Consider the following 27,665-nt stretch of genomic DNA (forward strand, 5'->3'; position numbering starts at 1 on the left):
CATCTGGAGAATGAAAATTCTATCACAGCTGTTCGAGCAATACCAGACACCTTTGTCACTCCATGTGTTTTCCAGTCAGTCCAAATCACTGGAAAGCAGCTGCCATCTTATGTGGCTCAGTCCATCATCTGTGTCTTGCCCAGAGGCATCTGATTGGTGGAAACTAGGTCATATGCCTTTATCCAAGTTGTAAAGGGACCTGGGAAATTCAGTTTTGGACTTGAGCTTCTTTTACAACTGGCCCTTTTCCTGGAAGAAAAGCTAAAAGGGAATTGGAATAGAAATAGATTGAAATAGCTAAACTACCAAATCTTCCCTAAATGGAGAATTATACTTGACTCCAATCACATAGCTAGTAAGTGCCAGAGCCTCAGATGCCAAGTCTTATACTCAGCCCAAGATAGAATGACTGCTTTATTATGGTAGAGATGAGTAGTTCATCTGACCTTCAAAGCTGAGTTAAAATATCCCTTAAGATCAACTGTTTCCTTTTGACCTAGAATTGTTTGAGCTTTAAGAATCATTACTGGTATGGTTTTCTAGACATCTGAATATTGTGAAGGGAGTAGCTTTATGAATGGAGTTGAATCCTTCATCCTTTCTCAAGTTCTCATTAAAAAACAATAACTACATATTTACATTGTGGAACTAAAGATCTCAGGGCCAGAAAGACCCTTGAGCCATGGTGAGATGCACAGCAGTTGTGAGTTCATTTTCCCTATGTTCACATTATTCCTTGGAAGTAGGAGAAAAAAAAATGTTTTAATCTGACTGATGTAAAAAGTGAAATGTATGATATGGCATATAGAACCACATTACAGTTCATATCCATGTTTGGGTTTTTTTTTTTTAAGATTTATTTGATTTATTTTAGAGAGAGAGAGAGAGAGATCACATGTGGGAGCTGGGGAAGGGACAGAGGGAAAGGGAGAGAGAGAGAAGCAGACTCCCTGCTGAGCATAAGGCCTGACACAGCTTAGTCCCAGGACCCTGAGATCATGACCTGAGCCAAAATCAAGATCCAGAGGCTTAACCAACTAAGCCACCTGGCATCACTGCATCCAGATTGAATCACTCGCTAGCTGTGTGACACAGGGGTAAGTTGTTTACTCTTTGGGCCTCAGTTTCCTCTTTTATAAAATGGGAACAAGGATGCCTATTTCTTATAATTGTTACTGAGATTCTACATAAATTATAGAGAACATCCTAAGTGTGAGTAGAGGCAGAGAAGCAATGATGTGTCCTCTAAATATATAAATTACATGTACAAATAGTGATTTGTAAGGCATTTTATATAGTCCTAGCAAATAGTATTAAATAGAAACTATTGTTTAAAACATTATTTCAAAATAATTAATGTCATAATCTTGATTTAACAAATTTGAAAAATGAAATGCTATGCTAGTCTATCCGGTCATAAAAACGGTTGCACTTTTTTTTTTTTTTAGGCAATCCAGAATATTAATTTATTTACTCTCCCCTCAGTCCCACATCCTATAGTCCATCTTTTCCCCCCAAGAACCTTCTGAAGACCCCTTTCATGTCCTTGTCCATAGGCTGTAGACGTGGGGGTTCATCATGGGAGTAGCTACACTCTTGACTGTAGACGTATGATAGAGAATAATGACAAGATTTTCTTCCTCTATTTTCTGATGGTTTTACATTTTTATGGCTTATGTGTTTAAAACAAAAAGTCTATTTCCTTCCACAACTGACCTGTTTCCAATTATACTTACAGACCTTTCCTAAATTCTACTTTTATAGAACTCAAACTGTCTGATGGTTTTCAAATAATATAATAAGGGAAAGGGAAAGCAAATAGCTTGATATCTCTTTAAAAAGTCACCTGTACCATCTGTCTAGGAGTTACTGGAAAAAAATGACTATTAAAATGCAGTCTTAAAAGTAAAAAGTAGCCTCAGAATTTCACGGAAACTCATCTCTAATGGGCCAAGTAAAAATATGCTTTGAAAGGGACTTTACAACATTTTAACAGTTTCAGAAACAGCCTAACATCTCCAACATAAAGAAGAGTGGAACTCTCGTATGTGTAGGTGAACAAAAGCACAAAATCATTTTTTACCTTGTGCTGTCGTTAGCAAACCTGTCCTCTACACCTGTTAGGGTTTGCCTCCGATTCAAACTTTCCAGCTTAAGAACTTGGACTTAAACACGTGTTCTGACGTCTATTTTCTACAGGGAAAAGAAAAAGCAAATATCCCTCTGCTTTGGTATAAACTTACATTTTTACCCTGAGAGAGAACTGTGCTGAAAATGGGAAAGGATGGCAAGTTCATGGGTCCCTGACCCACCTTTCCAGTGAACACTGCTAGAAAGCTGACAGCAGAAGCCTTTTGCAAGAGAGCTAGTTCTCCATGCTAATGAGACTGGAGGGAGGGCTGAGTGCCAGTGTGGAAAATGAGAAGAGCAGGAAGAGGAGAGGTGACGAGAAGAAACCTCAAAGACCACCAGAAATGTGAGCAGAGAAACATGAGGATGCAGTGAGGAGGAACCCTGGGCAAGAGTTGGAAGAAGAGGGTGCCTAAGTGTGTCAGGGCAGGTCTCACAGCTTTACTCAGAATGGTGTCATGTTCCATGTGGATAGATCGCAAGAGTTACTAGGTGGGGAAATAGAGAAAAGCATGAGAGAGCCCTTCTTTAGGGGCTCAGGATATGAAATGAAAGAGAAAAATATGACAATAATTGAAAACGATGCCAGGGTGAAGAGGTTTTGTTACTGTTATTCCCATCATTTTTCAAAGCCCTTCCAGAGACAAGAGAGCCAATGGGAATGGAAAGACTGGAAATGCCAGATACTGCAGAGATGAGCCGTCCGTCACGTGGGTTGAGGAATCATGGAGGGGTGAGGAGTTTCTGATCAGTGAAAGTTAATGCAATTTTGAAACTAAGAGAAATTTTTGAGGAGGAAAGTGTTTCCAAAGAGCCTTCATGGCAGTACTACCACTTGCATCTTTTTCTGTTGACAGTCAATCCTGTGCTTTGTCCAGGAGACCAGGTTGTCTCAGTCTCTTTGACAATGAGACCTTACCCCACAAAATGTAAAGACTCAGGAGTAAGAATAAAGATGGCAGATGATTGCGGAGAGCTGATGCGGTGGGGAAGAGGGAATGGTGCAGTGAGACGGGAACGAGAATGGAGTCTCAGAGGCGTTCAGCCCTGCCCGTGGAATCCAAGTGAGAGGAGTCCAGTGTAGCCTCAAACAGATTCAAGAGCTATGTAGGGTGCATTGTGGTGAAGAGTTCAAGGCTCCAGGAGAATGAACAGTGGCAGCCTGGGCCTCTAACCATTGGAGAAATAAGAATCTTAAGCAAAAAGGAAGTTGTAAAAAAAAGGGGGGGATGTATAAGAGGGTAAATCTCTAGCCCCAAATAGTATCTGATGTGGTGAAACTGAGCAAGTGTTTGGTAAATAGCTTGTGGGGAGCGATGCTGGGGATTGAATGAGGTAAGGACTGTGAAGAGCCAACATGGGTGACCGAGGATGGGAATGGCAACCAAGGGCAGTATTTTTCACCTGACCAGCCAGTAGGTACTAATTTGAGAAAATTATACGCAAGATCACAGATTTCAGAAACAAAAGGGTGTGGTTATAAAGCTACTCTGCCAAACAAAACTCCTTGTCACTCAGGCTTTCATTTGCGTACATTTCTAGAGCAATTCACAACGCTGATACTAGTGTGGAAATTGAGAAGTCTCTTGGCTAAGTGATGAGATGACCATATGCCATGTAATATTATATTACGGATAGGTTCTGTTACAACCTAGACCAGTCTATGAAGGAAAATGATAAATCTTGACTTGGCTTTGTCTTAAATATCTCAAAAATAATCATGGGATAGCCGGTTCAGACTTAGTATGTACACAGAATGTTAATGGTGAGGGACACCTGGATGGCTCAGTGGTTGAGCGTCTGCCTTTGGCTCAGGTCATGGTCCGAGGGTCCTGGGGTCGAGTCCTACATCAGGCTCCCTGTGGGGAGTCTGCTTCTCCCTTTGCCTATGTCTCTGCCTCTCTCTCTATGTCTCTCATGAATAAATTTAAAAAGTCTTAAAAAAAAAAAAAACATTAATGATGGCTATGTCAGTGCTGCTCAGAGAGATATCTAAACCTGGTAGATTTTTTTATATTCTAAAGTTATATTAGAAAAAAATCTAGTTCTTCATCATATCAGTGTTGATAATAATCATAATATTTCCTCTAGTTTGTGTACCCCTTTCTCACAGAAGTGCAAGACCTCTTAATATACACATTATAAAATGAAATTGAATCTTCTTATGAAAACAGTCAACTGCCAAGTTTTTTTTTCCCCCCTTTTGAGTATCAGCCAAGTAAGAAATCTGCTTTAGTACCAGTCAGTCAAGATGTATTAACTTGTGGAGCAGCCCAAGTGGCTCAGCGGTTTAGCGCCGCCTTCAGCCCAGGGTGTGATCCTGGAGACCCGGGATCGAGTCCCACATCGGGCTTCCTGCATGGAGCCTGCTTCTCCCTCTGCCTGTGTCTCTGCCTCTCTCTCTCTCTGTGTCTCATAAATAAATAAAATTTTTAAAAAAAGATGTATTGACTGGTACTTGCGAAACATTTTAAAGGTGATCCTCTCTAGATTTGTCTTTTATTTATCGTGTTTATATTAATAACGATAGGGATCCCTGGGTGGCGCAGCGGTTTAGCGCCTGCCTTTGGCCCAGGGCGCGATCCTGGAGACCCAGGATCGAATCCCACGTCGGGCTCCCGGTGCATGGAGCCTGCTTCTCCCTCTGCCTGTGTCTCTGCCTCTCTCTCTCTCTCACTGTGTGCTTATCATAAAAAAAAAAAAGAAAACATATTTATATTAATAACGATAATACTCTTCATTCATGTAGCGGTATATAACCTACAAGGTATTTTCAAACACGGTATCTTAGCTGATCTATCCAGTGACCCTGCAAAGTATGTCCAGATGCTGTCATTCTCATTTTATAGATGGAGAAACAAAGGTAGAGGGATGCACAGAGTCCAGAGCAGATGACTAAACAGCTGAAAGTTTTATCCAGCTCTTCCAGTGCCGTAAGATTGCCTACGAGATAATTTCCATCGACAGCAACTACACAAAATTATTTCTATTATGTATTGATAAATTGATATGGTATAAAGGGGGATTGACATTAGAAAAGGAAATGAAAGGAAAAATAAAAATTGCAAGTTCTCTTCCATATGATGTCATCAGTTCCCTCATGGTACTAATATCATTCTTTGAAATATGACCTAAAATAGCACCTCTCTGTGATGGGCTAAGAAATATCTCCTTAGATGCTGTAAATTTTAGATGGCAACCCACCAACATCTTCCTGATTTCTAATAAGATCCATTTATATCGGCTTCCCCTCCCCAAAATAATGGGCCAAATGAATACTCTTTTTGGTATCGCATAGCTCATCATTTTTAAGTTCTCCCAGCTGCTGTTTCTATGAGTAGGATGTCTTTCCTCTCATCCTCTTCCACATCTGTAATAAAACATCCTGGCGTTTCTTTCCCAGCAGAGAAGCCCTACCCACGGCCCGACTACACCGCCAGGCTCCCAGGCTCCCATGATTAAATAAGTGATAGCTCTGCCCATCTTTAAAAATGTGTCTCATATATGGCCGTCAAGGCACCATATCCATCACTGCAAAGGAAGCCAAGCATTTATTTAAAATAATGAGACATCCTCATTTTCATTTTTCCCTGAGAGGATTGTAGCGATGTTTAAAAATTCTCTGAATTCTAGAACTAGGGCAACACATTGATTTGAAGAAAGCTATAATCTTCTCCGCTAATTTGAAGTGCACTTTTTCTGCAATGAAATAGAGTGTGGCTTTCAGAATAGCAAGAGCCCTAAGCCCACACAAAGACATCCTCATCCTGCCCACTCCTCTTTCAAGTTGGCCCCATTCTTCTGAGTGCAGGAATTTATAAAGACCTTTTCAATAAATTTCAAGGTGTATTGAACTAAAAGGAGAAAGGTTCAAATCATCTCTTCCAGATTTGGGAGGGAAATGATTTCAACTGCCCAATCATGATGAATATTCCCCTTTTGCTTTCCGCCACTTCTGTGTTGCAAATGATCTGTTGGGCGAGTTCAATTACGGGGTCTCTGAAAGGATTCATAATTAAATTTTTTAAAGGCTCAAATTAGCTCTTTGTCTTTCGGAGCCAGCGGAGTCAGAACGCTTACTCCTATGAGCATTCAGGGATTTCAGCTTCTGGGGGCACAAAGCCTTCCACAGCCACGGCAGCTCACTTCAAAGAAAGGCCAGGAGAGAAAGCCAGCCCTCTGTGATTCGGAGAGATAATAAGTTAGCAAGCTGTATAACATAATGGTTTATGAAATTCTTCCTTCAAGGACCATTATCTAGTGTTAATAGTGCTTTATTTCTTCCTCTCCTGTGCTTATTTAGAGCATAATTACAAGAGCGAGAGGAAGGGAGGAGGTTGGGCATCAGGATAACCATTTGCCAAATTAATGCAGCCGAGAAGAATCTCTGGCCTTTGGGGCTCGTTTATCAATTAGTTCTGTTGCGGTCTGAGTTCTTGTATTTCCCCACAGAATGAAGATTCTTTGATTTCACTCATACACCAGCTCTGAGGAAAGTCATTTGAGATCAAAACATTTTTCAGACAGGATCTCTCTTCCCCTCCCCGATATCATGATGGGCTGTACAGTGCGCTTCTCATCCATTACAAGAGCTTTTCATAAACATGAGTGGTTAGCCCTTTCTCTCCCTGCCTTCTCTTTTCTTTATTTTATTTTTCTGAATTTCTGTCTTCCTTTTATTCCTCTCTCAACTGGTTAAGATTGGGTTACTTTTTTTTCAACTGTCTTTTGTACCACGTTATAAAGTCACTACATGGATTTTAACGTTCACACCACTTTTGTAGTGCCATATGGTCTCTGAATATTCAGAATTGTTTCTGGATAATAGGAATGCTGGTAGTTTTGAGGTGACACTGGAGAATCGTCCTTATTCTCAAACCAAGTTAGTGTCTCACAAATTGTTGACCCCAATCTTTGGGAAAATTGCCACCCTCCTACCTCAACTTTCCCAAATAGTTAGGGTCGATTTTGTGTGGGTGGAGAGAGATATCTCAAAGGAAAGAGAAAGTGGCAGAGGCACAGGACTGTTTAAACCTATGCCACGCCTGATGTCTGGGTGGTTCAGTGGTTGAGCAAAGGCAAGATCATGATCCCCAGGTCCTGGGATCGAGTCCCTTATCAGGCTTCCCAGGGGGAGCCTGCTTCTCCCTCTTCCTACGTCTTTACCTCTCTCTGTGTGTCTCTCCTGAATAAATAAATAAAATCTTTAAAAAATAAAACTATGCCATGTTCTTCATGTGGTCTTACTAAAAAAAAAAATGAACTAGGTTTTTTTTTCATCCTAAAAATAAGCCATACTTTGTGTCCTTTTACACATTCATGTTTCTTTCTTCTTTGAATCCTAATTACACATTTTTCATCCTTTAAAAGCTGGTTTCCCCAAATCCAAGACTTAACCTGCTCAAATCAAGAAAATAAAATGTGAAGAAATGAAGTATTGGGGAGCCAAGTATTTCATTTTGTTGCTATCCAGGAAAGTAGATGTTATGGATGAAATTGTATCCTCCTCCCCCAAAAGACATGTTCACGTCCTAACCCCCAATCCGTCACAATGGGACCTTCTTTGGAAATAGGATCTTTACAGAAGTAATCAAATTGCAATGAAGTCATTAGGGTAAGCCCATATCTAATCTGACTCTGTCCTTATAAAAAGGGAATATTGGATACGCAGATACCCACAGGGAAGGGAAAATGCTGTCTAAACATGAATCCAGAGATCTAATTGATGCATCTATAATCCAGGAGTGCCAGAGATTGCCAGCAAATCACCAGAAGTTAGGAGAAAAGTAGAAAAATAGGGGATAGATTCTCATGCACAGCTCTTAGAAGGAACCACCCTGCCAACATCTTCTCAGACTTCCAGACTTCAGATTTGTGAAACAATACAAGGAACAACAGATATTGATGAGGATGTGGAGGAAGGGGAACCCTCTTGCATGGTTGGTGGGAATGCCAACCAGTGCAGCCACTCTGGAGAACAGTATGGCGGTTCTTTAAAAAGTTAAAAATAGATTTACCCTACGATTCAGCAATTATACTAGTAGGTATTTACCCAAAGACAAGACAGGAGCAGAGATCAAAAACCAAAAGATGCTCCTGATGAAGCTTTAATCCCAAGGAGGCAAGCAAAGAACCAAAACATTGGTAAAAGATGCAATGACTAGACTGGAGATCACAGGGCTTAAGTGTCACCCCTTCGGAGAGTGACCAATTCATCTACAGTTGCTCCCTTCCCGCTTGACTCAGCCTCTATCCCATTGCCCGACTTGCATACATCACTTATCGCTACCTGAAACTATTTTTGTATTCATTTATTGTACGTTTATCTTCTGCCTACAGTTCCTAGAAAGTAAGCCCCCATCTGTCTTACCAGACTGTAGAGCAGTGCCTGGTGTCTCTCACAGGCGTTCAGGGCATCTCTGATGGACAAATGAAGTAGATTTGAAAATCCAAGAGCAATCAAAACTTGGAGGTACTATATTCCTTGTGACCCCAGGGAGCAGAGGGGGCCTGTGCAGCCTTGGCCATGGGTGAGGAAAGCTCGTATGACTGCCAAGCCAACCCAGTGGCATCTGGAGCGTAGGAAGCCAGTACTGACTTGTACATGCCTGAGCCATGATGGAGAAGGACATGAGCTTGACACCCAAACTATACACGGTTCTACCCACTTGCTGCTGGATTTACTTTGAGACATATGAGAAAAGAATTTGGGCAAATGTAGGGGCCTTTTAAAAAATAAATGACTCAAAATACCAGATTGTGCGATGTGATTTCTGGGAGAAACCTGTGCTCCTTAAATTGAAAATTTTGCCCCATTAACTTGCTGAAAGGTGAAGGTGGATAGCTAGCTACTGAAGGGTTCTGTGAACAAGGTAATCTGCAATCCAGGAAGCCCCTGGGGAGGAAATCTTTCAAGTGGAGGAGAGGAATATTTCTATTGGGAGGGATTTGTATTTAATGGATGACAAGTGAATGTGTCATCGGAGGCGTCTGTGGTTGTAGTCAGGCCACTAAAAGGAATGACAGATGCTCTGTGAGCAACTTTGTATTTTAGTACATTAACGAGTCTGTTAAATGGGACTCTTTTAAATTTCATGAAACGGAAAGAACCCTCCAGAGGATTTTGCTTTGTGACATTCAGCTCCCTCCCTAGAACTTTTCAGCTGACATTTTCTTTGCTCTTTAGTGGACCTTTGCCTTTGTGTTTTCCAGAAAGAGAACAGAACTCTCTAGCAGGAAATCTGTAGTGTATTCCCTACACCAAAAAACTGACCACAATCCTATTTAGAAGAATCGATAGACCTATGTGCCCTGGACCCCCAAATCAAGAACTGATAAACTGACATAAACCCCTCATCCCCATTAGAACCTGTTCTTTACATCATACTATCTGCCTGTACAGCAGCATTTCCCCCAGAAACTCAGAGGGCTGGTGATGATCACTAATACCTATAATGTCGCCAGAGATAATAGAGATGTTATTTTTCCCCTTATTTCATCCTTAAGGCTACCGAGGCACAGAAAGCCACACAGCAAGTTAGAATTACTCAAGGAGACCCCGGATCGAGTCCCATGTTGGGCTCCCGGTGCATGGAGCCTGCTTCTCCCTCTGCCTGTGTCTCTGCCTTTCTCTCTCTCTCTCTCTCTCTCTCTCTCTCTGTGACTATCATAAATAAATAAAAAAAAATTTTAAAAAAAATAGAATTACTCAAGGAATAAAGCATGGATGTCTGGCCCATCACTGACTACTTCAAGCAGCATACGTAAATCACGCTTTCGAGTTACAAGCAGCATCACTGTTCTCTCTCATCTTTGCTCACATTGCTCTTTGTGTTCCAGAGGCAACTTTTTGTGTTTGTCTGGCCACCTGAGAAACCTGTGCTGTTGTACACGCAAAGGCTGTTTTTTGGTGCCCCTTGCCATTGCTACGCGTTATCCTTGGCCTTGCTTCAGATTCTAGGCTGGTTCTTTTTCCCATTTCAAATCTTCTGTTTTTATTGGTGATACCTTGTGTTTACTGGTGACCGAGATGTAATAGTACCGTGCTTACTTTTGTCCTCGTGTCTGGAAAAAAAAAAAAAAAAGTCAGTAGAAGGAGTGATTGTGTGTGTGAGTGTGAGTGCATGTGCGTGTTTCAGGATTTCAGAGGCCGGGAACTGCAAAGTGTCCCTGAACCTCCTCAACTGCTGCAGCTCTCCCCCGCTCCCAGCTTGAATCTGCTCTTTGCAGGTCATCATTTTCTGACGATCAGGGAGCCCCACAGAACTGGTGTCTTGCGGTGGGTAACCAACCAGAATGGACCAGGCAAAAATTCCAGCAGTGGACACACACCTAAGACAACAAAGGTACAGCTCGCAGGGAGTGTAGCAGCATGTGTTCCTCTGCCACCCTGGGCCCTCCCGTGCGGTCCTCACAGGCCTTGGGAAGCTCGAGATGAGGGCTCGCTTAGTCACTCACTCCCTAGCTGTGTGATCCTGAGCATCCTACTTAATATCTCTTGATTTTCCGTCTTCTCAACTGTAAAATGGAGACAGTACCCCTCCTGTAACACCGTAAGGGGTGAAGCTCTCTAAAATGCAGGCCCTGGAGCGCACAGCGCATGGACCAGCGCCTGGCGTACTACACACGTTTTGAAGTGAGACCTGTAATAACAACGGAAGAAGTGTCGGGTTTGTTAAGCTGTCCACGAGAGAATGCTCATTCTTCTATGAAAAGTGTTTCTGAATACATAAACTTACGTGCTCACCTATTTCTCTTATATTTCTCCCTCGTTTAGCTCTTTCTAAATCCCCCAATACCTGTTGCTATGGAGTCCTTTCCCCCAGAAAACCACACAGAAAGGTATCAGAGAAAACAATTTTTCACTTATTCCTCTGGGGCATAGAACTATGGGAGAAAGAAATCCTGAATATGAAAAAGAAATTGCCACCAAAATCAGTGGACAGGATTTGGTGAAGGTGAAATCCTCCCTTAACACCCTTTGGATTGCAAAGATGGGTGCCAAGCTATTCAGCTCAGAACACTTTCTAAGCACCACTCACCCCAGCTTATCTCAAGAGCTGGAAACTGCACCATCACCACCCTCCTCCCCAGCACCCCATCCTCTTCTCTTCCTCCACTGTTGGTAGTCCTGGCACACAACGTGCTTCTCATTTCCTGTCTTCGCATATGCTGATCCCTCTGCCTCAAATGTCTGGCTCTCATCCAGATCATTCTTACTTGCCCTTGAAGGTTCAGCTTAGAAAACTTTTGCATGGCACCTTCCCCAAGGCAGCCTCATTGTTTCACTCTGGGTAGGATGGGGGAGTACGATTCCCACCACAGTCTAAGGGAATGGGCACTCCAGGGCACCTGGGTGGCTCAGCGGTTGAGCCCCCTGATCCTGGGGTCTCGGGATCGAGTCCCAACACTGGGCTCCCTGCATGGAATCTGCTTCTCCTTCTGCCTGTGTCTCTGCTTCTCTCTGTGTGTCTCTCATGAATAAATAAATAAAATATTTAAAAAAAAAAAAGGAATGGCACTCTGTGGAGTTGCACTGTGTAGCCCACACGACCTGCTTCGCCCATGCCCTGTCCACCAGCTCTCATCTTCTGTGTACTCCAGTGGCCTTGTGATGAAATTTTTCATCTCTCTGTTTTGTTTCCATGAAGTCTTTCCTCCTAGACGAGGAGGAGTACGGGCTCTACTTCCATTTATCCAATACTTCACATGCACGCATGTGAGTAGGGTCTCGAGAAGAGAACCTGAGAGGTGCCTCTTCCAGTCCCCACTTTTGGTACACCAGCTTAGTAACAAGATGACTTTCCTAATTTAGCAGGAAAGTATGAAAAGTGACAAAGGTTCTGTGATGGTTAACGATAGGCTTATAAGCATCTAGAACAATGACAGAGAGAATTTGGTTTCTAATACCATCTTGAGACTCACTCACATCCCTTTGGCATTCAAATGGAGCCGCTGTCTGTATATCCCAAGTTGAGAAACCCTTTTCTGAACTCTATGGCTGGCTTCTCACTTCATTTCGCTTGCTATTTAAAGTTTCAAAGCTTGTTGCACATCACGTCCCTTTTATCAGCCATGCTGCACCTTAGAGCGGACATTTCCTTCAGGAGCCAAGGATACTGGAGCTTATTATTGAGTTATGGATTGGATGAAGGCCTGGCTATGCCTAGAGTCATGCTGCTTGAAGCCATTCTAATATTCATTTAGTTAGGACCGTAACCACACTGAGTTATTGCTGGTCTCATATGGATCATATATTCACAGTCAGCTCTTGGCTTTGACAAGAGGATGTGTATTATCTCTGCTATTGTCCATCATGTCTCTTCATTTCATTATGAGTATCTGGCTTGGAAGCCTGATATTCAATCTATAATCCCAGTTAAGTTTTTTCAACACAGTCTCTCTCTGTTCAAGCCCGTAGTTTTCTTTGAAGCAGACTTTGTTAAAGTTGCTACCCATTATCTACTATCTCTGGCTTCCAGGGCTACCGCATTTTGCTCTAACTGGGGAGGAAGAGACAATTTTTAACATGAATGGACGTCGTACCCTGGCATAAATTTTTTTACTGGCATGAGAGCGGCTCAAGTCCTAGAAAGGATTAGAGTTCTGGAGAACAGCTTTTTAATTTGAACACCAATTAAAGGGTTCTGTCCATCTTCATTGGATCTGTGGCCCCAAGCTCAATTGTGTCTCTTACTATATTCCTGCAGTTTACTTTAAAAGAATTGAAAGGGGCGAGCTTAATTTCATCAAAGGAACATCAGGATGAATTGTTGAAAACCACAAAAAGCGATGCCATTTAGATCGCCTCCAAAATGAATGCTGCCAGCTGTCTGAAAAGACACTTGGGTGCTGGTGTCCATGCCCGAGGGTAAGGCTCTTCTTCATCTGAGGCCTCCTAGGAAACTAAGAATTAGGGACTAACATGTGTGAGAGCCAAAATTAAGAAAAAGTGAGAAAAAGTACGGAATTACTTGTAAGTCAGAGCCCAGAGAGACCATTTGAGCGAAGATTTTTCCAGCGCGCATGCACACGTTTTCAAATTCAGGGCTAGAGAAAGCAGAGGGATGTTGAGAACCGACTTCATCAGAATCGAGCGAACAAACGCTCAGACTTAGAAGCATGGAGAAGAGGTAGGAGGCCCTGTGCTTGAAAGAAGCCTGTGGTGTCAGAAGGTATTTTACAGCAAAGAGGTCCTTTTGTGAAGAGGGGAAACTCTTTTTTAATTACCAATGTTCAGTTTACTCCATGTTCTTCCAGAGTTTATAATCTAAGACTTGTTAATTTGGCACAAATATACATAAATCACTTCTGTCCAGGGGAGGAAAGGGAGGATGGCGGTGTCAGCAAGTTTTCAGTAGTGGTGGAAGTGAATGAATACATTTATGATTTTAGTCATCGTGGGTAATTCTAACACCCTTATTGTTTATTTGAGGATGTAAGGTGACTAAATAAATCTGAATCACAACTGTACTTTATTGATTTTGCAGAGTTTAGAGGAAGATTTATGAGACATGGAACCTTCCATCGGGTTTGGAAGAAAGTAGAGGGAATGCGGAGATGCCAGACCGCCACTAAGACCCATGGACAATCCCGTACTCACACTCCTTTATCGAACTTTAAGATTTATCAGTAATATGCTGCCTTTGCAAGATGAAAACAAACTAATGCCAAGAAGGCATATTCTTCGGTATTTGGAATAGACGTGCTCTCAAGACAATGGCTTCAAAGGTCTCCTGTCTATATGTTTTGACAGTTGTGTGCTGGGCCAGCGCCCTCTGGTATCTGAGTATAACTCGTCCCACTTCCTCCTACACTGGCTCCAAGCCATTCAGCCACCTAACAGTTGCCAGGAAAAACTTCACCTTTGGCAACATAAGAACTCGACCTATAAACCCACATTCTTTTGAATTCCTCATAAATGAGCCCAACAAATGTGAGAAAAGCATTCCTTTCCTGGTTATCCTCATCAGCACCACCCACAAAGAATTCGATGCCCGCCAGGCAATCCGAGAGACGTGGGGGGACGAGAACAACTTCAAAGGTATCAAGATAGCCACGCTCTTCCTCCTGGGCAAGAACGCCGATCCCGTTCTGAATCAGATGGTGGAGCAGGAGAGCCAGATCTTCCACGACATTATCGTGGAGGACTTCATCGACTCCTACCATAACCTTACCCTCAAAACATTAATGGGAATGAGATGGGTGGCCACTTTTTGTTCAAAAGCCAAGTATGTCATGAAAACCGACAGTGACATTTTTGTCAACATGGACAACCTGATTTATAAGCTACTAAAACCCTCCACCAAGCCAAGAAGAAGGTATTTTACTGGCTATGTCATCAACGGAGGGCCGATCCGGGACGTCCGCAGCAAGTGGTACATGCCCAGGGATTTGTACCCTGACAGTAACTACCCACCGTTCTGTTCGGGGACTGGCTATATCTTTTCAGCTGATGTAGCTGAGCTCATCTATAAGACCTCACTCCATACAAGGCTGCTTCACCTTGAAGATGTATACGTGGGACTCTGTCTTCGAAAACTGGGCATACATCCTTTCCAGAACAGTGGCTTCAATCACTGGAAAATGGCCTACAGTTTGTGTAGGTATCGCCGAGTTATCACCGTGCATCAGATCTCTCCAGAAGAAATGCACAGAATCTGGAATGACATGTCAAGCAAGAAACATCTCAGATGTTAGGATTTTTACCGATGTAAATACACTTCTTTTCTTTTTTAAGAAATGGGGCCTAGTGTGTTGGTATTTTACTGGTGTCACCAGGGGAAATGAACTGGCGTAGGGGTTTTGTAAAGTTTTTTCTTCCCTCTCCTAGTTTCTTTCTTGGATTACCAATTTCTAAGTGTTAGGCTCTGGTCATAGAAACAATACATGAGTTAGAAGGGCCAGATTTCATGCTCAGGTCCTGAGGCACTGCATTTATCTCAAAAAGCAACATCCTAACAACTGCTAGGATTTACATACTGTGCATCTGAGATAAAAATCTGGTTCTGGGAAACCAAGACTCACAGTAATGTCTTCATATCATCTCTGCAAAAATAAAAGTAAATAACTCTTTTTCAGAAATAATGCACAGTCAGGAAGACACACTCAATGTGATTATTAATATTATGTGTGCTGTTACATTGAATTTTTACATCTATTGCCATGTAATGTGTACAGTATTTGCGGTTCCACCAAGAAATGAACTTAGGCCTGGCAGGGAGGCTACAGCTAAATAAATCGAAATTTAAACTTGAAAATCAAATATTCTGTATGTTTGGAAGACAACTCTGCTTGCTCATCCAAGGATTAAAACTGGTCATCCGGTGGAATGTATATAAAATGCTACTTAACAAAATAAACAAGAGGGGTTTTTTGGGGTTTTTGTTGTTGTTGTTGTTGTTCTTTCAGAACAAACATTACCTGGTGCCTCCAAGGAGATTTTGCCAAATGTAATCTCACCTGCTTCCCTCCATAGGGTGTTGCTAAGTGCATTTTACAGTTTCTGGCTCAGGAAGGCACATGTGTAGAAAAAAAGTCAGGAGGGCAGAAAAACAATAAATTACACGGAGAAGATGCAAATTTACATATACATTATAATTAACATAGACAAACTTAGCAGTCATATCAGATGCCCCTCCCACGTATTTGCAAAGCATGTGAGATCATCTTTCAATGGATACCAATGTCATTGAGTGCTTTAGCCCTACAGTAATATTGTAACATCTGAAACATCCAAGTACCTCTAGCAGCAATGCTATTGGGAGGTGTTCTGGAAGCTCTGTGACTAAGGTCCACAGGAAGGAAGAGTGGAGAAGTTTGGAATCAGTTTCTCTTGATACCATCACACTTGTTGGGTCATGTGGGCATGCATCTTAACCTTGCTATGCTTCAGTATTCTCATTTATAAAATAGATGGAAAAAACACCTACCTCACAGGTGCTGTGAGAGCAAATTGCATTTGCTAAGTATTTTGAGATCCTTAGTTTACAAGGTGCTAATGCAGTATGTCATGCGTTATAACAAATGCTAAAATAATTAATTACAATCATGATCATCAGTAGTAGTAACATCACCTTAAATATAATTTATGCCAAAATAAAGATCGAATACAAAGTATTCGTGCATCCGATTCTCCTAAGACTTTGACTTTTTCCCTGGATATCTTAGGTGTTTGGAGAAGCTTCAATTTCTCTATCATTTCTTCCGGTTTCAATGAATCAGTTTTTACTTCTGTGCATTGCCTTGATTTCCCAGGGTGCTGAAAGTGAAGGCAGCTGCCTTTCCTCGGGGAGGAGCCTCTGGTTGGAAGTAAGTTACAATAATTGAATCACATGCTTTGCAAAATGTGTAATATCCCATCAACTTAGATCTCAGGAAACATTGATCTGAATTCTCAATAAGAACTTTGAGGCCGGTAGAGCTAGTCCCCCTCTATCAGAAGAATAGGCATTCAGCAAACCCACACACTGCACAGCTTCTGCTCATTAAAAAACTTGTTTGTTTTCATTCAAAGACAGCCCTGCAACTGAAAGAATATAACTTTTAATCTCTTTCAATCTAACTTTTAGAAGCTCCCCCTAGAAGTTGATAGCAAACAAGTAAACAAAATGAACAAATGGAAGTCATGGCCTATTTCTTGACGACACTGGGTCTCTTATCCCCAGTCCAAAAGAATGCAATATGAGACAGGTCTTCCTGTCCTTCAGTACATCTTCATCAAACAGTCAGCTGGACTGCCGAGTTTGATTGGAAAACAGCATTAGGTAGCCTGGGGAGAGATGGATCAACACAAGGTGAGCCCCTCTCTCACCCCCAACCCTCAACTGCTGTGAGTTCCAGTCATTGGAAAAGTCTCATGACTCTGTACTTGGTTCGCGATTCCACCACGTAGCTGAATCAAGCCTCTGTCTTATACTAACTACCATCTTGCATTTACCTGATACTCAGTCAAGCCACCTTCGTGTCAAGGGATTGCACATTATAAACATCACATATGTACATCTATGAATTGTTTTGTGTGTGTGTATGCGTGTACATTATAGAGCCCTAATCTTTAAAAGGAGCAAAAATTGGAGAATCATATGTCTTAAAGAACTATTTCCTAACTTTTTTATGGTAGGTAGTGCCCATGTGACAAACATGTAAATATTCATCAAAGACCATATGTATATATTTTAAAGGCATTTTTTTCCTTCTCCCCGTACGTATAGTTAGAATCTGCTTGTTATGTACATTTTCTTCTGCATGGAGCTTGGTGAGGCAAAGCCATTTGTCCAGTGTTTCAATAGCCAAAAGCATGTTTGCCCTTCATTTTTTGAATGTTCAAAAAAAAAAAAAAGTTTAAGTAACGTGATCAGGAAAAAAGCTCTAATTTTCTACTTTTCTTAATTTTATGACACTGGCCAAACTATGGTTTCAATTATTTAAGCCATTTTTAAATGTATTTTCATTTCTCTTATATAAAATAATGTTTCAGACAGTATTGTACCAGGAGTCGTTCAGATAATTTTTATAAAAACCTTCTGATTGTCCCCCTACCTGTTTTGTTCATTATGCATTGGATAACAAAATGTATCAATAATTAGTGTCTGTATTCTTAGAATTTCTTTTTAAAATTTATTTTTGGAAAAAAGTTTGATCTTTGCTGGCTAGTTTGCAAGGCTTTGGGTCTTCTTATATCGGACCAAATGCCAGTTTCAATACATAATATCATATTTTTAAATAACCAGAATCAAAAAATGAAGATCATTTTCGATTTGGATCAAATTCTAGAACCCTTTGTGTGATGATACAGGGGAAACAAACTCCTGACAGAGAAGCTAAGAAAGAAGTTTTTCAATCAAAAATCTCTTCTATCAAAAGACAATGGAACATTTACATAAAGCTTCTGGGATTCCTTTTCTACCTTTCCTAATATGTGGGTTTAGTGGGGGGAATTGATTATGTCATTTCTTCTGTAAAGGTGAGGATAGTTTTTATAAGCAACAAAGTAACTTGTGAATGAAAGAAGTAATTTACTAGAAACGCTTGTTGATGATAATTGACATTTAGGTATATCGTTATATATGAATGATTGTTTATTTATGTATTTATTTGTCAGAATTGTACATACTATTTCGCCAAACGTAATTGTCTGTAAAAGTGCACTCTCCAGGTTTGTAGTACTATTTAGGGTTACATGGGTTGCCAATCAAGCTGCTAATCAGAATACTATTTTTTGTATCAATGTTATAAAACTGAAAAATGACAAATAGATGCTGAAGATGTCTTTACATTCAGTTTCTTCACCTTCCTCTTGAATTGTAAACTGTCGATTGAAAGCACGATGCCAATGTATAAGCCCATCTGTCACGAGGAAGATTATGGTTCCATAAAGCTGATTTTTTAAAAACCATTGGGACAAATAAACAGAAGGAGAAGATATTTTCCAGTTTGCTTCTTTTATGAAAAAAAAATCTCTTTGGTGAAATGTGATCATTAAAATTAGCCAGTGCCCTGTTATCATTAACCTTCTCCACAACCTCAACATTGATTAGAGCTCACATCGTTCAGAGCTCATCCCGAGAGCCCCACTGCAGCTTAACAGTCAACTTAGGGATGGTTTGGTCCAGTAGATCATGGGCTGCTCCAAGATTTAGGAAACCGATATCTCCCTTGCCCCTTGGCAGCCTCAGGAAAGCCTCTGTTTTAAATCCTATGGGTTGAACATGGCAACTTCTTCCAATTCAGAGAGCATTATATTGATAATGCGTTTGGTGAATTAGGACATATTAAGGTCAAAGCAAAACTGCCATTCTTATGAGTCATCCATATATATCCTTTAGAATGTTGGCATACTATTTTAAAACTTTGCTCAGACTGGAAAAATGCTATTCAGGCATTCTTTACGGCAGACAAATAGATGCTGATTGCTGATGCCTGACTTTGTAAGCAAGGGACTAATAGCTATTTAAGAGACAAAAGTTCCTGTTATCAACCCTGCATTAGCTTAAATAGGTCTTCGCTTTTTAATGGAAATTTAACCAGATTTACTACTGCTGTACCTCAGAGTTCAAAAAGTTAAGTCCAATAGGTGAGCTCAAATACATGAGTTAACAATGAAAACATAAAACCTATAGATTTATATTCAGAGTGACTCTTTTGAAGGACCAACATCTCGAGCAATGTTGTAAAAGCACAGTCTTAGACCAGAAGCATCAGCACTGAGTCGGAATTGGTTAGAAATGCAAATTCTTGGAACCTACCAGAAACTTGAGGGTGTGGCTTCCCAATATATTTCAACAAGCTGGTGGTTAGGTGATTCTCGGGCACACAAAAGTCGAGAATGCTGCTGGGGGCGGGCAAACTACCTTCTGCAAACCACGTCTAACCTGCTGCCCACAGGCTAAGGGTGGTTTCAGGATGAATATTTGTGAAGATTCCACGAGGGGAGACACTAACATTGAACCCCAACTAAGCAACATGTTTTCCCCACGGTAAGAATTCTACTCTTCTCAATGGATGTGTATTGCATATATATGTATATACTTATTATTTTATTATATTTTAATTTCATTAATACAAACTATAGAAATCTGTTTCTTGCTATATATATATATGCTTATTTTATCATATTTTAATTTCATTAATACAGAAACCATGGAAATCTGTTTCTTGTTATTTCAGTACATTTCTATATCTTCAATTTTCCCTGTTAGCCCACAAGCTTGAAGTATTTATCATTTGGTCCTTAACAGGAAAAATTTTTCAACCTTTGACTTAGAGAAACAGAGAGACATCTGACAAAGGTGTTACATACAAATTTCCTCCAATTGTAAGTGAGAAGTCACATCAATAAAGAGTACTGGAATTGTTCCCATGCAGCCAGGAGAATGACAATGTAGTCATGATGATGAATTGTGTCAAAAACCAACAGCTGCATATATTTTTAAATATTTCCTTTTTCTCTCTGGGTGATTTTAAAAAATTATAAAAACTTGATTCTAATTGTAACAATTATCCAAAGCTTAATTAATATATTGCTTAAAGATGTGTGGGTATTAGACCTAAGAGGGTGGGTTTCATATAGCTTGATTATCATAATTACAAGCATTCTATTTTCTCATTTACTTAATTGATTGTCAAAGCTTTCCAGATAAATTCACAATGCTGGAAGAGAATTGAATACATTTCTGAGAGAAAAAAAAATGGGGCTATTTAGAAGAACGATGTGTCCCAGAATATAATCCATGTGAGCATGAAAAATTGCCCTTGATAATATCTCCTTACCTCTTTGCTGGTTAAAATAGGCATTTTTGTGAAATGAAAAAGAAATGAATGAAAAAGTATTATTGATTCAACTACATCTATAATAACACCAGCTCCACTGTCTCTTCAGCCAGAGGTGCCTCGCACTCAAGAAAAATTTTCCATTTAGTTTTCCTTATAGAATCTATTAGTTTGGTACATTATGTCGACTATTTGTTATGCCTCTTGCAATGACCTCAGTCCTCACCTGGGGGGAGCATGACGTGAAAGGTGATTTATTCTCTCTCTAAGGTTTATTCCAGAGCGTTTACTCAGCAGTGGCTGCTTGATATGGCAGTCTGGACAGTGGTACGTGTGGGGGTTTTGTGATGAAGACTATTTTTCAGCAGAGACAAGGATAACCTCACCAAGAGAGAGGTGAGGGAAAAGAACACACCAGAGACTTTCTCCCATTACAAAGCCTTAAATTTTCAGTGTCCATTCCTCTGGTCTGTTGTTAAATCCTAACAGTAGCCCCATGAGATAGTGTTACTGTTATCTCAATTGACAGATTAGGAAACTGAGGCAACAGAGAATTGTGTGACTTACAGAGTGAGCTCAGGCACTCTGGCTCTAAAGTATGTGTCTATAACCAGCTCAGCCCGCTACTTCTGAAAGTAAGAACATATACCCCAACCCCCATCACCCTGACCTGTGTAATTATTACAATTTGTTTTCAGATTAGAACTACCCCCACCACCACCACTTTGCTTGAGTTATAATTTAAGCACTTTAACATTCACCCCTTTTAAGTGTACAGTTCTATGAGTTTTGACAAATGATACATTTGGGATGATCTGCCACCATAATCCAGATAAAGAGCAGTTCCATCACCTCCCAAATTCTTCTGCCCCTTTATAATCAGCCCCTTTCTCCAGTCCCTGGCAGTCACTGATCTCTTTCCAAACTTCTATTTTACATGATTTGCATTTCACTTACTAGTCGTCATATATAATGCTTAATGTTTAGAAAAAGTTTCTTCAGATAACCTATTCTGACAATTTAGTACAAAGAAAAGGAAAAACCCGGAAAGGAAGAGAGTAGAAGACAAAAGAAAAAAAAAAAAGCTTAAGGAAATAGTTAAAAAATAATAATAATAATAATAATTAATGTGAAAACACAGGTAAAAATTCCAGAATTTAAAAATAAATTCTTGATTGATTGGATAATATCCAAATCTAATGCATAGTAGTAAGAAGGTGCAAGTCAAAAATCTATAACCCCTCTCTCTGAGTCTAGCTCAGCTCAAGAGGAACTTTTAACAGAACTTCTTCAGAGCTCACACACTACGTTTCTGTAAAGTAGAAAGAACAATCTATAAGTTCAATTATACTTTTTTCCCCTCTTGGAAGCAAAGGATCCTCTGGAGAGGCATCCATCACTGGCTAGCTCATTAAAAAGGCAAGCCCTCTCTGCACTGGGGGGTTTGTCTCCACACCGGTCTCAAACCACACTCAGACAAGCTCTATTTCTGCATCTGTTGGTCTCTTCAACATATGCTACTCCACATTTCCTTTAGGAAAAGAGAACTTCACAACTACAGGTTTCTCTTCAAACTTTATCGACAGAAGTATGTGAGTTAACTTGGAAAGCATGCCATTTGTAACAATATGCTCCTCGGTTCCTACAGGCAATCCAAGCTGGAAGCAGCACGGCTGTGGGAGCAAACAGGAGCCTGGGGGCACAGGGAACAGCATGAGGGACACATACACTCTACAGCAATGTTTCCCAGGTTGTAATGTGCCTAGTAATTACCTGAGAATCTTGTTAAAATGCTGATTAGTAGTTCAGGGTACAGCCAAGGTTCTGATTTTCTGATAAGCTCTCAGACCACGCCGATACTCTTGAATCGAGATTCAAGGCTAGATTCTCGATGGAGATACTAGCATTCATTAAGCATCTATTATGGACCATACCAAAGGCTTTCACATATCGCCTCTAAATCTTCAGAAAAACTTCTTAAAAGGTATGAAGGATTAAGGTGAGGTTTGAGTTTCTAGTGCCGTCTTGGGTTAAAAACTCTTTCTTTTTCCTTCTCGTATATATTTCCTCTAAGACCTTATGGGAGAAGGTTAAGGTCCTAGAGGAAGCAATACACACCCAAGAAACAAAAACAATGAGAGGCAGAACAATCTACTTAAAATATCACACTATTATTTTGCTGACGCAGTGCCTGTTAGCCCAATAAAGGATTCTATCTTAAAATCAAGTTGGCATTCAGGACACCTAGGTGGCTTAGTCAGTTAAGGATCTGCCTTTGGCTGGGATCATGATCCCAGGATCCTGGAATCGAGGCCTACATCAGACTCCCTGAATAGCAGGGAGCCTGCTTCTCCCTCTCCTCTCTTTGCCCCCCTCCCACCTCATGCTCTCACTTGCTTGCTTGCTTGCTCTCGCTGTAGAAACAAAACAAAACAAAAACACACACACACAAGTTGGAACTCCTAGTTTAGGTCCTGGTGAAAGAGAGATGGCTTCATCTTTTCCACCAATCACACACAAGCTTAAGGTAGGAAGACTGCATAGCCCACAGAGAGGAGAGAGGAAGGATGCATGAGCAGGCTACAGAACTGCTACCAGATCATGGACACAAGAGAAACAGAAGGAAAGCAGCAGAGAGAGAAACCCATATGTCATCTGTCCACAAATAGTGACCCTCCCCCATAGGCATAAATGTGACTAATCATCATCATAGAATATGACCATTCAGATTAGTAATCTGACCTCTTGTGGAGAAACGATGATCAGGGTGAGAGAAAGGAAGCTTTTTTGGCATGATACCAGAAACTAGGGGGTCCCTCCCATAGAGGAATCCAGCATATATTGTTGGCACCATTTTGAGGTTGAGGAATATAGGAGCTGGAGAAATTGTCAGTTGATAACCAGAAGGATAGTATTCAGTCCCCAGATCTTTTGACTGGAGTTCATATGCTTTTTCCATTATATCCTACTGCTCTCCATACCATTCACAATTTTTAAAACAAAAGAGGGGGAAACTCTGGCTTTCAAGTATATACACATTAAAGGTCATATTAGCAATATACCCAAGGCCAAATGGACAGTCCATGCTTGAAGTAACAAACAAGTCTGGAAAATCAGCACAAAACAAAAGAGATCCAGAATCCAAATTTGCCGCCCAAAGACTGTGTAAATAGCGGATATAACAATTTCAAAATCTAGGCAAAAGTAAAAAAAATAATAATAAGTTTAGGACACCTATCAGAATTACTTAATATTAAATGGCAAAACAAAGAGAACTGGATTTTTCTGGCAGAAATCCTCATCCAGGAATGCTTCTAACTGCCATGAGCAAGGTTGTCTACAGGATCCTGAGGGAGGGTTGTACCTCTACTTTGAATCTAGAAGTAACCTACATCAGATGTAGCCACAAACGAAATAAATGTTTTTCAATAAGAACACAGAGCGCACTTTGCAAAGGCTTTGCACATGCTTTTTTTTATTTTCAAGGCAAATGGAAGGAGGAGAAAATGACTCCAGTAACAAAGGAAGAGAGTCAGCAATAGAGACAGTAAGAACTTCTGAAACGGACCGTGAACAAGGAGCAGCAGGAAGGAAGGAAAGTAAGTAAGAGAACAGAAAACAGTAATTCAGAGTGAGGTGAAGATGAAGAAAACACCTGTTTTCAGATTATGTTGACCAATGTTACTTTGCTTTTGCCATTGTGAAAAGTATCTAGGTATCAGAGATTTCAAGCCACTTTTCATCAAATTTTTTTCTAGGTAGAGAAGTTTCAAACGGGGGGAGTCCGCAGAGGCAGTTGTCAATCTGTGCTTTTTTCTTTCTTTTTTTTTAAATATTGTATTTATTTATTCATGAGAGAAAGAGAGAGAGAGAGGCAGAGACACAGGCAGAGGGAGAAGCAGGCTCCATGCAGGGAGCCTGACACGGGCTTCGATCCTGGGTCTCCAGGATCACGCCCTGGGCTGAAGGCGGCGCTAAACCACTGAGCCACCCTGGTTGCCCCTCTGTGCTTTTTTCTAAGATGATATTTATCAATTCACATTTTCTTATATATCAGGTTCCTTTTTTGCTAGTTTCTTTTCCTTTCCTTACTTCAGCTTTATAATTATTCTCAGTTGGTTCTGATACCTGGACCAGAAATGCTACAGTCTTTTACATTAAGTTTTGCAGGTGTGTTATAACTAAATCCCAGAGGTTGGACTTGCTTGGATTTCCACAGGCGTGGATTAAGTGAAACCTTTTCAGTGGAAAAGCGATCATTAGATACTCTTCTCTCCACATTGGAAGACAGGCACAACCTAAGGCAAACTCGCTTTAAAGACTAGCTTTAAGATCAAACTCAAGGGAAGCCTTGGTGGCTCAGTGGTTGAGCACCTGCCTTCGGCCCAGGGTGTGATCCTGGAGACCTGGGATCGAGTCCCACATCAGGCTCCCTGCATGGAATCTGCTTCTCTCTCTGCCTATGTCTCTGCTTCTCTGTGTGTCTCTCATAAATAAATAAATAAAATCTTAAAATAAAACTCAAAAGCAAAATTAAAAGATACACATTAGGTTTCTAATAAACTATAAGATCAATTTCAGTTGAGAAAGCTATCATTTTGCTTTATTACTCTTGGGTAGATGGTAGAATGTTGATGGAAGTCCATGGAGGCATATTCATTCATTCATTCATTCAACTATTAATTCAGTATGTATTTCCTGAGGGCTAACCAGAAATCAGACACAATGTTAGTACCAAGTGTTTACACATTTAGGAGTGGATTGTTGAATATTCCTGACAGCCCAATCTTCCTTGCTGTTTAAAATCAAGATATGCTTCTTAGAATTTCTAATTCCTGGATGATTTAGTGGGAACTAGTTCACTATAGAAGAACTTGTGATCCCATGATCTCCAAGCCAGCATTTTTGCTCCATGGAATCAGCATTTTATTCTTTCATGAATAAACCTAATGGATTAGAATATGATTGATTAGTGTCTATTAACCAGAAAAGAAACGTACTAATGGGTATGTAGTTCTGTACATTTAAGTCTCTCAAATACTAAATCCATTCTTATTGCAATGTAAATTGTGTTTGAGCCCCAACCCCAACCCAAAACCAGTAAGTATCACTTATATTATGCACTGATACTTTCATTTCTTCAAACAAATGGAAAATTATACAAAACTCTAAATAGCTTTAATAATTTAGAGTTAAACTATATTTCTATGAAATTAAGAAAAGCAGATTGCACCATGGGCAATAAAATTTGCTGAAAAGCTATAAGCTAGCAAACCTGTCCCAGCCCCCTATCCTGAATCAGCAGCCATATGCAGTCTGTATTCACAGCTATGCATGGGCAACTGGATATGGTTTGAAATCTCCAGACCATTCAGCAATTGCCCAACTAGGGTGAAGGCATCTGTCACTTAACTTTACAGAAATGTTCAACAAGGGCTTGTTTAAAGTCTTCTCCCCTATTGACTAATTGAATTTAAATTAAAAATAAAGTCTTCTCTCCTATATCAAGGTAGCTACTCCGTGGTCTGGGGTGATTTCCCCACCCTATACCTCCATTTTACTCAACCTTCAAGACTCAAGTCAAATGCTAGTGATTGATATTCTTTATTGCCCCTTCATAACTCAAAAAAAGCATGCAAAAAAAAAAGCATGCAGGTATGGACAACCATAGTATGAGAGTGGTAGGGCTCCTCAAAATACAAAATCCTTCACAAATTCATTTGATTAGACCATATAGTCTCTCTAAATAGAAGTTTCACCAAATATAATGCTGAAGTCACAAATACCACCTACTGTCAATCTATTATTATAAGAAGAGGATTTCCTGGGTCATTGCCTTTCATGTTTAAAGAGTAGATTAGCTCCTTTAGAATGGATCAAAACAATGATTACCAACCTTAGACTTTGCAGACATTATTTATCTTCTCCCCAAATCTGGTCCTTTCCAATTTTCCCACCTCTAAAATTGGGCCTATTAGCTCTAGTTCAAGTTGGAAATCTGGGAACTAGCCTTATTTGATTCTAATCTACATCCCCTTCCAGACCATGGTCTCCATAAAGGCAGGGATGGTGTCTGCTGTGTCCATATTGTATGTTCAACACCCAAAACAGAGTCAGACAAAGAAGGTACTCAGTAAGCACTTAATAAATAACTAAATTAACTAAATTTTCTGTTATCTCAAGGAAAATTCCTAAGTCTCAAACAGATCTCAAAATAAAATTAATTTTCCCCTATTCTAATTTTTCTTTTAATTTATTTCATCCTTTAAGATTGATAGGATAAAGGTCATAAATCATAAAATCTAAGAATGCCAGAAGAGGCTTCTATGTCCTAATTCAACAAATTTCAGTTCAGATGAGTACTCATCCCACTTTGCTTTACTTCAGATACAGGGAGCTCATTCATTCCTAAGCCACCGATTCCCTTCCTGGATAGGTCACTGGATTTCCTTTAGCTATTAGAAAATAATTATCATTTTGTCCCTTCATCCTTTCTTTTTTCCCTTAAGCTTCTTCTTATGTAATCTTTGTAACACAGATCTGATCGTATTATTTCATCCCAACCCAAAGGTTCCCTATGGCTGCAGAATGAAGGTTAAATACCTTTAGAAATAAGTTTACCAGAACCTGTTTTCCTCTCAAGCATTATTTCTCACTTCTCTGTGCTCTGGCTACACTCCATACATTCCCTCGCTTGTCTCTGGGCTTTTTAACGTTATCCTCTCTGCTTGAGCCTCTCTTCTTCCCTCTTCCTTCTGCTATTTTTCCACCTCTTCATCTGGATAATTGCTCCCAATCTTTCATCCTCAGCTCAGAAGACCATCATTCTAAAAGCCTTCTTAGACACCCCTCTCCACTAACTCTGAGCTATACTCTATTTGCTTTCAATGTACCCTGTCTTTTTAAATCTGATGGTCATCCAACTTCATGGTAATTATCCATTGATTTATCTCTATTTCCCCCCAGAGTTCCATAAAGGCAAAGATTGCATCCACCTTTATTCATTTATTCAGTCAGTTTTGCATTTATTTAACAAATTTTGATTGAGCACCTATTATGTACCATGACCGTTCTTATCACTGGGAAAATAGCAATAAACAAAACATTCAAAAAATCCTTGCCCTTATACTTTCTAGTTTCCCCTTGTTCATAATTTTAGAGCCAATTCTTACAACAGTACTGATAGTATATGTTCTTTAACTCATTCATTAATTCAATAAATATATACTGAGCACTGCACTAGGAGCAGGGAATATACTACTGAA

The 27,665-nt window shown here is 40.3% G+C and overlaps 1 protein-coding gene across 3 annotated transcripts in view; it reads left to right on the top strand.

The window, feature by feature from the left end:
- Positions 1–18,555, top strand: part of B3GALT1 (beta-1,3-galactosyltransferase 1) — a 503,874-nt gene extending 485,319 nt beyond the window's left edge. For 2 of the 3 annotated variants that reach the window (XM_038584724.1, XM_038584726.1), the window contains one exon: positions 13,620–18,555. In XM_038584724.1, coding sequence (XP_038440652.1) covers positions 13,849–14,829 — 981 coding nt within the window. In that variant the 5' untranslated portion in view covers positions 13,620–13,848 and the 3' untranslated portion in view covers positions 14,830–18,555. Of the gene's footprint in view, positions 1–12,852; positions 13,001–13,619 lie in introns of those variants that run through there. The other variant, XM_038584727.1, reaches the window with a different exon arrangement.
- Positions 18,556–27,665: the final 9,110 nt, after the last annotated feature.

Source organism: Canis lupus, chromosome 36, assembly GCF_011100685.1.
Source record: "Canis lupus familiaris isolate Mischka breed German Shepherd chromosome 36, alternate assembly UU_Cfam_GSD_1.0, whole genome shotgun sequence".
In the NCBI taxonomy this organism is placed as follows: domain Eukaryota; kingdom Metazoa; phylum Chordata; class Mammalia; order Carnivora; family Canidae; genus Canis; species Canis lupus.